Source organism: Falco cherrug, chromosome 2 (genome assembly GCF_023634085.1).
Source record: "Falco cherrug isolate bFalChe1 chromosome 2, bFalChe1.pri, whole genome shotgun sequence".
Classification (NCBI taxonomy): Eukaryota; Metazoa; Chordata; class Aves; order Falconiformes; family Falconidae; genus Falco; species Falco cherrug.
Window position 1 is genome coordinate 44,624,458 of NC_073698.1, and position 13,351 is coordinate 44,637,808.

The following is a 13,351-nucleotide window of genomic DNA, read 5'->3' on the forward strand; positions in this document are numbered from 1 at the left end:
GGCCACTCCATTTTGCAGAGAAAACATGCTCTGACAGAACAGGACAATTTACCTCTTATGTTTTGTGTTTAAGCTTTGCAAGGCATTATCTTAGCAGTTTTCCTGATGAAAACTAAATGATTTTTAAAAATGTACTTCATTTAACCTATTTACACTCCATGTAAAATCGTGAGTTTGAAAATACTTTTCCACTATCACATATATTACAGAATATTTAAACTGTTACATGTATAGTAAAATACTTTCAAGGTATTTTGATTTCTCAAAGATGCAGTATCCTTATAGTTACATTTTTGTACTAAAACCTGATTTACTGCGGAAACCGATGAGAATTTAAGCCTTTTCAAGGTACCAATGGGCATGACATTCATAAGCATACATTACACGGCAACTGTTATGCTATAGTGGAACTGTGAAAATACAACAATCCTTAAACTTCTTTGTGCACTTCTCCAGTTAACCACAGGCAAAGGCATAATACATACAATAACATGAGCTGGTTTCTTAAGAAGGTAGTACTTTCTTTTACAGTGTTTATTTCTAATTTTTCCTTTTCCAATTTTTGTATTTTTGTATTTTTAAAATAAATTTTATTTTTATAACTTATATTTTTATTAAAAAAACTGTTTATTACCTGCACATGGGTGGAGGCATGTGGAAGTGCTGGGGTTTATATGGACAAGTGTATAGATGAGCATGCAGGAGTTGGGCGGATATACTGAATGATCTTAAGACTTGTCTGCTGTGGAAGATGCAGTTTCACACACTGACCTTTCCAAACCAAAGTCCAAAAAAAAATAATCAGTGAGATATTAATAGTGAAAATTCCTCTGATTTTGAGGTACCCACCTTCAATAAAGGAGAAAGAGATTTTTTCCATTAAACAGCATTTATTATCAGAAGCTAAATTTATAAACGGCAACTAGAATACATTTCCAATGTGGCTAATGGAAAATGAGAGTTATGATCACTGTTATTCCCATTATTAAAGGGGAGATAGGTTGCCCAGCTATTTGTCCATGCTCCGCACTGTGAGTTTACCCCAAGCATCAACATCACTGATGTAATTTTCAACACTGTTAATTTTGTTATACATTACTCCAGGAAATAATCATATATACAAGTCAGTCTAAATCTATTTAATTAATTGTATAAGCATGATAGAGAATAAGGAATACTGCATCTTCATCCCAAAGTATAAACTGCTGTTGCAATGAGCCAATTTTACAGTGCTGAATAAAACAGGTGTTCAAAAAATAATGACAATTTAAAATTTAAAAAGTTCTGTATCAAAGCTGCTTGCTCATTGATGTTTTCCTATAATCCCGGCTACTGAGATTTCTTGACAAATCCATTGAATCCTTTTGAAAACATTTGAAATCTGACATTTTGTGGCAGTTTCCCTTGTAAGCCATAATGGGTATGGTGGATATTACTCATCCTTTACTTACACTTAAAAGCATAAATCTCTGTCTTTCCCAAAGAATGGGATACTGTGTAGTTTTCTGTCCCCGCTGCTCAATTAAGATGGACCTACTGTGTTGTGTCAAAATGGATCTGGTATTTATGCATGTTATGTATGATGTAAGCCTTCACCATGGTTATGAAATGTCACAGACCTGCAGTGGGATACCAGGATTTTTGATGAATCCACCCTGGAGCCATCGCCTTTGGTCTCTGCACAAGCACAGAAGTCTGGCAGGTCTGAACCGCAGCCACTGAGGGAAGGACACCCTGAGAATCTGGGGGACATCAGCTCCACATCCAAGTAACTTCTCTTAAAATACTTCCGAAGTGGAAAACAAACTAGGAAACAACCTCACAGAGTATGCAGGGTCAAAACCTGTGGGTGCTGGTATGAATAAGAAACTTGCCAAGAACCATACCGGGTACTTCAAACCCAACGGTGGACTACTGCTGGTAGTGTAAGCTGTCTAGAGGTAACAGCAGCACGAAAAGCCCTTACACGTGTGCCGGGAAGGCTGAGGATACACTTCCTGCCTGTGAAATAAGAAAATCTAGCGTACACTCCTTTTACCTTTTGGCTTCATCCTGTTACCATTGACATGCTCTGTGCCTGCGTCCTTTAGGGTGAGTGCTGCTTCAACCCTGTATCACTCTGGGGTTCCTTGAATAAAACCAGACCCTCTTTCTGTTGCAGTGTCTCCTATGCATAAAGTAATGGGCAACCAGCTCAAAGACAAGGGATTCAAACAGATCAACCTCAGCCTTGGGAGATGAACCTCCCCAGGGTCTGTGATACATATGATCCTCCTCGGGGCAGTTCAGCGCTGAATGCTGAAATTTAAGGCCTCTCAGTTTCTCTTGGAGAAGTTTTTGTCTCTTCATTGACTACAGGGGAACCCTAGAGAGGACACTGGTCTCTCCCAGTTATACCCTGCCTTTGTGAACAGCATCAATCTCTCTCATTGCTCCTCTTGTACGCTAACAGAACGGCCTTAAGAGTTTCTGGTCAAATAAACTTAATTTTCTATGGGAGAAAAAAAATCACAGATCCTGAAAGAAATTCTGTATGCCATTGGTTCTTCAACTGAATTACCGCTATTCAAGTAATTCGTTGGTAAAATGTTCTTTGGCAGGAAAATGTGTTTATCAATTGACTTCTACCTGATCCGACTTCTTTCCCTAAATGCTGAGAATGACAGACCGATTCAAGGGGACGATACTGAAGTACACAGAAGACAGACCTAAGATGTAATTGATGAACCATTTCACACAGAACACTGACACCCAGTCTGTTAAACCAAGAGCAGAAGTGCTGCTGGTAAAGACCCAGTTCTGCTGCCCTGCAATGCCTCATGGCCCATCTGGAAGCCCTGAACCATTGCAGCCTTTCCATGCTTTGCACGGACACTTGGCACCTCTGCTTCATTCCTGATTTGGAGATGGATACCGAAATGTTGCGAAATTTAGTGGAAGCTGATTACCAATATGGTCAATGGGAACCGAGAGAGGCATTTCTCCCACAATGGCTGTGAATAATTTGTTTTGGGTTTCTCTGCCGACCACTCGACAGAGGGGAGCGTGAGCTTTAACAGTACTGAACTTCTTCTTTCAGAGAGCTGACGAACTATCCAGTACTGGGGAATATGAAGAATATAAAGACAATCAAAACTCTGGGGCCTGTAAATGCTGTTATAAAGTATTATCCCAGTCATATTAATCCTCAATTAACTGTAATTGCTTTCAGTATCTGTACGTGTACTCTGTGTTCGTTTCTCTTAAAGATTACCTTGATTTCAGAATCCCCACAACATTACTATGGTTACTTCAGGAATCAGAAACTAATTCAGACTGGTCAAACATTTAAAAATGAACAAGTGGCATCACAAGTTTAATCTGTGCAATTCCTGGAACCAAATATTCATAATTAAATGCATTGCAAAAGACCTTTATGTATACATCTTTCATCTCTAAGCTATAAAAATCTCAACACTTAAAAAATCTTGCCAAGCCTCCTCTTTGTCAAATTTAGCTGAATAGGCAGATCCTTGTGAGGAAAGAAAACAGAAAAACACTATTCTGTTTGCACGAACAACTGATGACTAAGAGTTTCTCTCTTTCCTACATAATTAAATTAATACAAATTGGTTCACAATTATAGGGCTGTATGGGAATGATCAAGAATTTCCTTTTATTTAATCTGAAAAGGCTTGGATTGAAAATCCCAGCAGAAGCAGCCACTGGTACCCATAAAGGGCCATTTATATCATACTAGACAGCTGGCAAAATCTTGTTATTCCCTAACTCCCAGGGAGAAATCTAATGTCTTGCAGAGCATCACTGCAGAAACATTTCTCCTTCCTACTTATGGTTCATCCACTGACTCCTATCAGCTCTTTCCTTTATCTTTCTTGCTTTCTGGACACAAGTATTATGTTGAAGGAAATGAAAGTACTTAATTGTGGTACCTAGCGGGTCAGTGAAACCATCAGAAAGATTAACTTAAATGATTTTACGTGCTATTTCTGCCTACCCCCCACTTCTGTTGGTGTGGAGTAAATTATTGTCTTGAGAGCCATTTTACTCATTATTGCTTTTTCTCTGCAAGAGATGCAGCCGTTTCTTCTCTGTTTTGTTTTGTTGGTACATTCAATTCCATTTTATGAATAGTTACACCACTAAACTTGGTACCAGTGAGTGCAAGGTCTGACTATTTCCTTGTATTCAAATAATGGTCACGGGGAAGAGGATATCTGCATGAAAGAAAACTGCACATTGCGAATGGGCTAGTAGTTTTCAGATGGGCTCTTTCTATAGATATCAGAACACGGTTCTAAAGAAGTCCATGGTAAAACATAGATACTTAATATTGTACTTTCAGCAGAGATGCTGCTGCCCCTTGTTTATTTTACAGATTTCAACAACAACAAAGGAGAAGAAAGGGGAAAAAAAGATAAAAGAAAAAGGTTAAATGGCTGGTGTCCTCTAGGGAATAATGGGAAATTATGGTACAATATTAAAATGCCACCATCATTATTGCAAAAGTCTGCTCAAGTGACCCTTCACCTCCGACAGCGGGACCTCTCCAGCAGAATCTTCTTGCCTACTCACACGCAGCTTGTCTGTAGCACAGCTTGGGCGTAATGCTGACAGTGGCCAGATGGTACTCAAAACAAGGGGAAAAGATGGGATAATAAAGGTCTAGCGGTCTTGCTTTCATCCTCATCCTCATCGGTTTGCGGTATCTAATCCTCCAGTCAGCAGTGATTTTTCAGGAACAAAATGTCCGACAGCTGAGAAAACATACAAGCTATAAACATTTTTTGTCAAAGGATGCAGCATGTAAAATAATGCCCATTCCTGTAGCATTTTGGCTGCTATTTCCCAGGTGACTGTGATGACACTTTCAGGGGGTAGCCATGCTAAGGGGCAGACGGGGTTAACTTCAGACAGCGAGGAGAAGAGTGGCACTTCTTTTCCTGCTTTCTTTTTTAAAATTTCTGTTATTATTTTTTTGTTATGGACATCAAGGAAAGCCCTGCCTGTTAACACTGTAGAGGGGGATTCAGCCTGCTGAATTCACTCCGGGTAGTTAAGAGACCCAGCTCTTAAACTCGGCTGGAACAGGTAGCGTTTCTCAAACCAGCATGTGCCTGCGGCGGTGGAGCGCCAAGTGATCTGAGCGGGAAAAGCTGCGGTCACAGTCTGCACACTTGAATGGCTTCACTCCTGTGTGCTTGCGGTAATGCCTCGTCAGTTCGTCGGAGCGAGCAAACTTCCAGGTGCAGCCTTCCCAGGTACATTTGTAGGGTTTTTCGCCTGGGAGAGACAAAAGAAAGAGGGGAGAGGGGGAAAAACAGGTGGTGACTTTCCCCTTGCTGCTCTTAATCCCTGCAACCCCCCCTGCACGCTTCCCATGAACACCCACTGCCTAGAGGTTGCTTTAGGCCAAATTACACAATTACGATGTACCGAATCTGCTGAATATAAGGAAAGGGCCTTTGAGATTTATCATTCCTTTGGCATTCACATGACTAAGAAAATCAACAGGATTAAGGCAACAATATAGATCCTACCTTGCAGGGGTGACGTGGGGATTAACATCAGGACAAAGGACTGTATAATTATTCTCATGATTACCATACAACTTTGCTACCCTTGTTTTGTCAGGCTACACTTTCTCCCAAAATGGCCAGATTACCTGATATTTCAGCAATTTATCATAGGCTGCCACAGACTTCTAGTTATTTTTATGAAGTTTATGAAGTTTTCTAATTATCTGTGTAAACAACACTGCCAGACATTTTTTAACAAGCTGGTAAAAATGAACTAAAATTTTCCAATTAAACATAAAATTCAATCCGAAAAATGTCCTTTTTACTTACTGCACTTACTTTCAGTAAAATTAATTTTTCATGTAAGATGTTACCAGGAACAGTGTACAATTTTTAAATGTAGTCAGCCAAGGGACTTGCACAACAGTGTGGATAAACACGCATTTAATTCAGTGAAAATAGACTTGGGCTAAGCGTAGTTTTTTTGGACAATCCCACCCTCTGCTTTTTATTTAAAGGTAAGCATGATGCGTGCCCCACATTCTGTGCTGTATCATGTCAGAGGAAGAGATTAATACAACTGGATTTTGTGCTTTCATAGAGCAAACTGGTATAAACCCCCATTTTTGCTATGTTTGTAGGCTATACTTACTTGTGCTTTCTATGACCAGCTCTCAATGTCTACATCTTAAATGCTCTTGGCAGTTACCTTGATCCCACAGTTGATCATGCACCAAAAGTGAGGAAGGGAAAATGTGTGGAGTCTGTATGCAACTTCCTCTGGTGTGTCAAAAATGATTTTTTCCCTCCCCTTCTGAAACCAGCTAATCACAACCAGGACAGCAAAAGAGCATCTCTGCAGCAACTGTTTCCTTTGTTAGGCACAATCATTCCTCAGTTATTTATTATCTCTTATGAATCATGAGCAGCTTGCAAGAAACTATTTCAATTACATGAACCAGTGATGCAACACTTGCTTTGTCGTAGGCAGCACCTCCCTCTATGCGTCTCTTCAAAAGTCAATAAATGCTTTGCCAAGAGCCCTCAGTCTCAAAAGAAAATTCCCGAGTAAGAATATCATCACAAAGTTGAAACAGACCTGAGAAGTCCAATTGAAATGACTATGGGTGCCTCTGTAAGGAAATCGGATGCTGTACAGGCATGTCAACAGGGTTGTCAGCAACATTTGAGCTCCTTGGGTTGGTACCTTCTGTACACCATCTGGGCTGTGCTGCAGTTTTGGTGTCAGATGGGGGTGGGAAACAGTTGCTGTGAGAAGAATCCAGCAATCCAGGCTCTGAGATAACCATGGCCCATAGCTGCACCAGCAGCAACTTAGCCTAGATAATTTTATAGTTCTCAGAGAAGCACAAAGCACCAAACAGTGTTCATTGCTCCTGCATGTCTGCAGCGTTGGGTGCCTGGAATCCCACAGCTGCTGCGAGCTGGAAGGCACAAGCTTCACGGCAGATGGTGGGTAGCATGCTCTTGCCGATGACACAATGCTACAAAATGTGCTCAGATTCACCACCGAACTGTCTTACATACATATCCTTGCCACCAACAGTTGGTGAGAAGCACCGCACAAATATAGCAGTGCCCCCATCCAACTTGGCAAGTCTATCCTAATGCTCTCGTCACACCACATTAACAGTTCCCAAGTGGAATGCCTGCCCTGTCCATCCTCAATGTACTTTTAAACTCTTTTGGTTTAGACTCTGGATATTGCCCTGGTTGGCTTCTTTGATCACAGAGACTTCTTGAGCGAAGCATGGGGGTATTTCTTAAAATTCAGATTCTCATTTAAAAGCATCTGAATTTTAAGTCTCTCCTACCACACAGAATCATAGAACCATAGAGGTTGGAAAAGACCTTTAAGATCACCTAACCCAACTTTTAACCTAACACTGTGAAGTCCACCACCAAGCCATGTCCCTATAAGCACCACATCTACATGTCTTTTAAATACCTCCAGTGATGGGGACTCAGCCAGTTCCCTGGGCAGCCTGTTCCAATGCTTGACAACCCTTTCGGTGGAGGCATTTTTCCCGATATCCAACCCAAACCTCCCCTGGCACAACTTGAGGCCATTTCCCCTGGTCCTATGGCTTGCTGCTTGGGAGAAGAGACCAACACCCACCTGCCTGCAGCCTCCTTTCCGGCAGTTGTAGAGAGCGATAAGATCCCCCCTGAGTCTCCTTTTCGCCAGGCTAAATAACTCGAGTTCCCTCAACTACTCCTCATAAGTCTTGTGCTCCAGACCCTTCACCAGCTTCATTGCCCTTCTCCTGGACACACTCCAGCACCTCAGTGTCCCTCCTGCAGTGAGTGGTCCAGAACTGAACACAGTATTTGAGGTGCGGCCACACCAGTGCCGAGTCCAGGGAGACAAGCACTGCCCCATCCCTGCTGGCCACACTGTTTCTGACACAAGCCAGGATGCTGTTGGCCTTCTTGGCCACCTGGGCACACAGCTGGCTCATGTTCAGCCGGCTGTTGACCAACACCCCCAGGTCCTTTTCTGCTGGGCAGCTTCCTAGCCGCTCTGCCCCAGCCTGTAGCATTGCTTGGGGTTGTTGTGACCCAAGTGCAAGATCTGGCCCTTCTCCTTGTGGAACCTCACACAACTGGCCTCAGCCCATCAATCCAGCGTGTCCAGATCCCTCTGCAGAGCCTTCCTGCCCTCCAGCAGATCAACACTCCCACTCCAACTTGGTGCCATCTGCAAACTTACTGAGGGTGCACTTGATTCCCTTGTCCAGATCACTGATAAAGATATTATAGATATCCACAAGATCCTTCCCTTCAATAGCCTCTTTGGCACACAAAATCTCGGATCTTCTTTCCCTCAGTAGAAGACAAACAGAGAACCTGAGGCAGGAAGGGATGGTTGGTGAAAGAAAAATACCAGAAATGGTTTCTTTGTCCATTAAAACAGTATCACTTTGGGTAAGAAATGAAAGTCAGCTGATGGAAGGACATGAGTGTGGGTCACTTAACTGGAGTTCCTAGTTGCTGCTTCCAGCCTCCCTCCTCAATGAGTCCTGCTCACCCAGCCCCTATAGAGCTATGTGAAAGAGACAGGACTAACCACATTCTTCTCAAGCTATTTACACCACTGAAGGAAAATCACTCTTAAAAGCTCAACTTAAGAAGACCTTTCATTATTTTCAATTAAATATATATGTATAGCACAAGAAGGAAAAAAACAGGCAAAGTAGCATTACTCTGAAGATATTCACTCATATGCACCTTAAAAAAGCCACTGTAAAGAAAGCTGTGAAAGATAAGATTTTTAATTAAGATTAATCAACAACATTTTACGCAAACCTAATTCTTAGGGGAATAATAATAATAATAGTAACAACAGCAATAATACTTTTCTGTTAAAAACCTACATAATCTGTGGATGGACCGGTGCTTGAAAAAATATGTTCTTCATAGTTAATACTATATAAACTTCTGTTTGGTAACACTCCAGGCATGAAAACTGACCACTGACTTTGTAAAAAACGGAAGATTCAGGAGTTCAGGGGATGGAGAAAGGACCAACAAGAGTAGAATTGCTGAAGCTGGTGTCAGGTATTACACACCAGCTTTGGCTGATGAGCTTGAGCACTCATAGCTGAAATACTCAGTACACTCAGAAGAGAGAAGCTGGATCTCAGCAGGGCAACCCAGAAAGCAGTGAGTGAGGATGTGAACAGAACTAGTTTGCTAACTGGAAGAAACTAGCCCCAGTGCTTATATATCTATGTTCGTATTATCCATCTCCATTTCAAGACTGGATTGCAGTGGAGTCAAAGTCAAATACTCAAGCATTTTGACTCAGACACTTCTGCCTTTTTGTGAGCACTTGACTTAAGTGTCTAAGAAACTCTCAGGTTCAAAGCATGGGCATGTTTTGGCTCCTTCAATGGTTTGGCAGCCACTGAAGCAAGGGTGCAGCGTTACTGTCATGCACCCAGACACTCAAATTCTCGCTCAGCTCTACGGAGCAAAAGCAGGTGGTGTAAGTCTTGCCCAGGGTAGTGGAAACATGGGAACAAAGGAGAAGACAAAACAGTGGACAGTTTTTGGAAAATAGTAGTAAAGAGAACTGTAGAAAGAGACTAAGAACCTGTGATAACAAGAGGAAAGAAATAAAAGTGGAAAAAGAACCATGTTAGTTAATTCAATTTTCTGAATCTGTAAAGTTTTAGACTTAAAGAAGCTACCCATTTTAAAATAAATGCCTGAAGCTGTGAATATTTTCATGGGAGCTGACCCTCTACTTTTGCACCTGTCTTTGACAGCTCTATGGTTTTGTCCCAAAATCTATCAAAAAGATCCCAAAACACTGAGAACTTGCATTCTAATGCTATTTCACAGCTTTGTCTTGCAATACATGGACAGCAAACAGTATGCGAGGACATGCATTCACATGGATCAAGTGGGATCCTGGACCATAAAAAAGTGCTTCTATACAGCTCCCTGTAGAAAATGGGTATTTTCTATTATTTAGGGAGGTTAATTATAAAGTTTTAAAGATATGACTCAAGGCCCCAAATGGAACTAGTTATTTTTTAAATCTTCTGTTAACAAAACATCTATTTCTAAGAGCCCTCCAAAGCCTTGCTTTTTGTAATCCATATGCCAGAATCCAAATTAGTTTAATTACTTTTACCATATTATTTTTCCTACCCTACCATGGCTCCCCTCGCTTAAGCACTTAAGAACCTAGTTACAACTGTTACTTACTAAATCTCCCTAAACTGAAGCAAATAATGAATTAATAATGTTGAATAATGACCACTGTTCAGTCAATCCTTCCAAAATTTTCTGCCCTCCCCACAGTCCAACTTCTGTCTTCCCATATCCTCATTCATGTACTCTTAACATCCAGAAGACCCAAGGAAATAAATCCCTCTCAAACTTTTACTTTATAACCCTCTAACATTCACATGATCCTAAAAAGAAAGCCTTATGTAGGTACCAGCAAGAGACCATGATGTGTAACAGATAAAGGGACTAGGGTCTCTTCTACCCCAGGCAGAATTTCCCATGTGGTATGTTCCTCGGCAGTTATCCTCTGCCCATCAACTGGCTGGAATCATGGTATTTGATGCCAGATGCTTCAAGGTCAGGCACCACAAAACCACCACGTAAATAATTATGGGTTGCTCTGCCAGCACAGAAACTGCTCTGGAGCTCCAGGAAATAGAGCCAGGCTTATGTTCCCTAGGCAAGGAACTTTATTTACCGCAATTGCAGATGCCCTATGTACTACCTGTGCGCTTGCAGTTCCTTTCATTTGTGTGTTATTTAAGCTTCATTTATTCATCAGTCTAGCAGGCTCCTGGCAACCATGTCATTAAGTAACCGTGAGGTAGCACCATCTACTACCAGGACAGACAACATCCCAGTGATCAAGTTCCAAGCTGATTTCCTTCTCTGGCATAAACTCACCTCTCTCTGGTATACCAGGTGAGTGCCATGTCCCTTCTTATTTGTGTCTTCTTCAGACATCCCCATCCAATTTTTCTGCACATGGAATTGTCACCATGACTCCAAGTTAATACCTCACTTCTCTGCAGCCCCTTCCTGCAATGGTATTGAGCACTTTGAAAGACTGGTAAGATTTTTATTCCAAATATAAGTCAACTAGAAAATAAATGTAAGGGATTGTTCAGGGGTACAGGATTAGCCATCTTGTCAGCTGTACTTAAGCCTTCATCACCCTGGGAAAGAACCACATGCTGAAATCCCACTTTTGAGAAGGACAAAGTTAGAAAAGCACTTGGAAACAAAACTTGGCTATAGGTTTGTGTAGCTTTTCCAGACTGGGAGGGTGGGAGCATAGAGGAGATGCCGCCCCTCACCCTGTTCACAAAATACAATGGGTTTGAGTCAAACTTGCACAGTTTAATAGGTGGCATCTGCCCAGCCCTGCTATCTACAGCCACATCTTTATACACACAGTTTCTATTGCCATTACTCTTGGAGGAGTATTCGCTACATAAAAACAGTGATGTCCTAAGGATTTATCCCATATCAAGTCAAAAGAAAATAAATAATTCAGTAAGCATGCCTCTGCCTATGTTCAATGATGTTGAATTTTTGAGTCAAAGTCAAGAGATGTGCAGCTTTGCAGGGTTGAGGACATCTCCTGGTGACTCCTACTTTGGTTTCTGTTACAGGATATTATGCAATATATATAAGGTGTAGTATTTATGTCAGCCAGTTCCAGCTCCCATGCAAACACCAGGATTGTTCTGAAACACATGGGATAGTCACACTGTACCCATATTGATAGGACTCTGGAAGGGGAAATCATAAATTGAAAACCACAAATGATGGCTCATTAGATTTTGCATTTCTACTAAAAATAAGCAATTTCAGGCAGAAAAGAATCTTCTTACAGCAAAAACACTATCTGATAATGAGCATCCTCAGGCACTGTGAGAAGATGGCAGCTTAGCTTTTAGACACAAGGGAAAGGGAAAAATGACAATGCTTTTTTTTGTGTGTGTGTGATATTTTTCTTAGTATAATTTTTTAATGAAAAAACATCAGAGCACTTATAAAGCACTTTCCAACTTCAAAGTGCCTTATAAAGCTTTTTTTAAAATGTAATCCTTCATAAAGGTCTGTCTTTGTAATAGCGCTGTGTAACAAATTATCATGTACATTCTGCAGATAGGAAAACCAACACAGTGAGCATCAGCAACCTTCCCAAAACTGCAGAGAAAGTGAACAGCAATGCTGTGACTTACACATTAGAACCACCTTACTTTCTGTAATGAAGCTGCTAGATCTCAGTTTCATCCCTATGAAAGTTTAAAATATTTTCAATCATTTTGATAAAAAAAATTCCAATTTAATTGCTTAGATACCTTTCTAAAGGTCATTTGGGATCTCCAAGTTTCCAAGTTAATGATCACTATATCTCTTCGGTGAACATAGCGAATTTGACTTTTGTGTTCCAGTATTGTCAAAATATGCAAATAAAATATCTTTCTGGGAAGAGATTAAAGTTTTCTATCAATTGAGCAAGTCTGGCAAAACAATTTCTACAAGCAGAACAGGAACATACTGTGCTGCCTGAGACACATCTTGAAATTCAGGTTTTTTATTCCTTGTTCTCAGTCTGACTTAGGCAGAGAACAGGGACATGATTTTTTCATGTGAAAAGCAGGAACAAAATGATTCAAAAATACAGTGACAGTCTCTACTCTAAAACAAAAGACAGAACTTCATCATGCTTTTGGCAGCTCTTGAACCAATTACTTAAAGCCTTCACTTCTGATACTTCAGGTGTGAGTCCTTTTCCCACATCACAACACACAACTACCTTTTCATTTCACTGCGTTGCTGAGCTTGGGTCTTACTTGCCATCCTGGCCCTTCTTACTCCTTCTGCAAGATCAGTACTAGTTCAGCAACCTTACCCCTCTCCTGCTTCTGCTATTGTCCTGCACGCCCCTCTAGGTATACAGGTGCCTCAATTTGCCGTTATTTTAATACAAATTGTAGCAAAAAAGCCTTTATGACCAGAATTAGAAAATTCAGTTCTCCACAATTTAAGAAGGCAAATCCATTATGCTAGTCTCAGCACTGTTCTGTCATTGCATGCACAGGAGAGAAACGAAGAAGGGGAATCCAAGAAACCTCTTTTCCACATTTTCTCTTTCTGGGCTTCTGCACAGAGACTTTGCCCCACAATGGGACATACCTAGTACTATATGAGATACAAATGAATTAACGCTCTGCGATGTAGGATTAGTTCCGTACATTGACAAGGGCATTGCTGACATAAAATGATAAAATTTTAACTCCCATAAAACCAGAAAA

The 13,351-nt window shown here is 41.0% G+C and overlaps 1 protein-coding gene across 8 annotated transcripts in view; it reads right to left on the bottom strand.

Moving 5' to 3' along the window:
• Nucleotides 1-1,124: 1,124 nt before the first annotated feature.
• Nucleotides 1,125-13,351, bottom strand: part of KLF12 (KLF transcription factor 12) — a 246,910-nt gene continuing 234,683 nt past the window's right edge. For all 8 annotated transcript variants that reach the window (XM_055703199.1, XM_055703204.1, XM_055703202.1 and 5 more), the window contains one exon: nucleotides 1,125-5,283. In XM_055703199.1, the coding sequence (XP_055559174.1) occupies nucleotides 5,102-5,283 (182 nt within the window). In that variant the 3' untranslated portion in view covers nucleotides 1,125-5,101. The remainder of the gene's footprint in view (nucleotides 5,284-13,351) is intronic.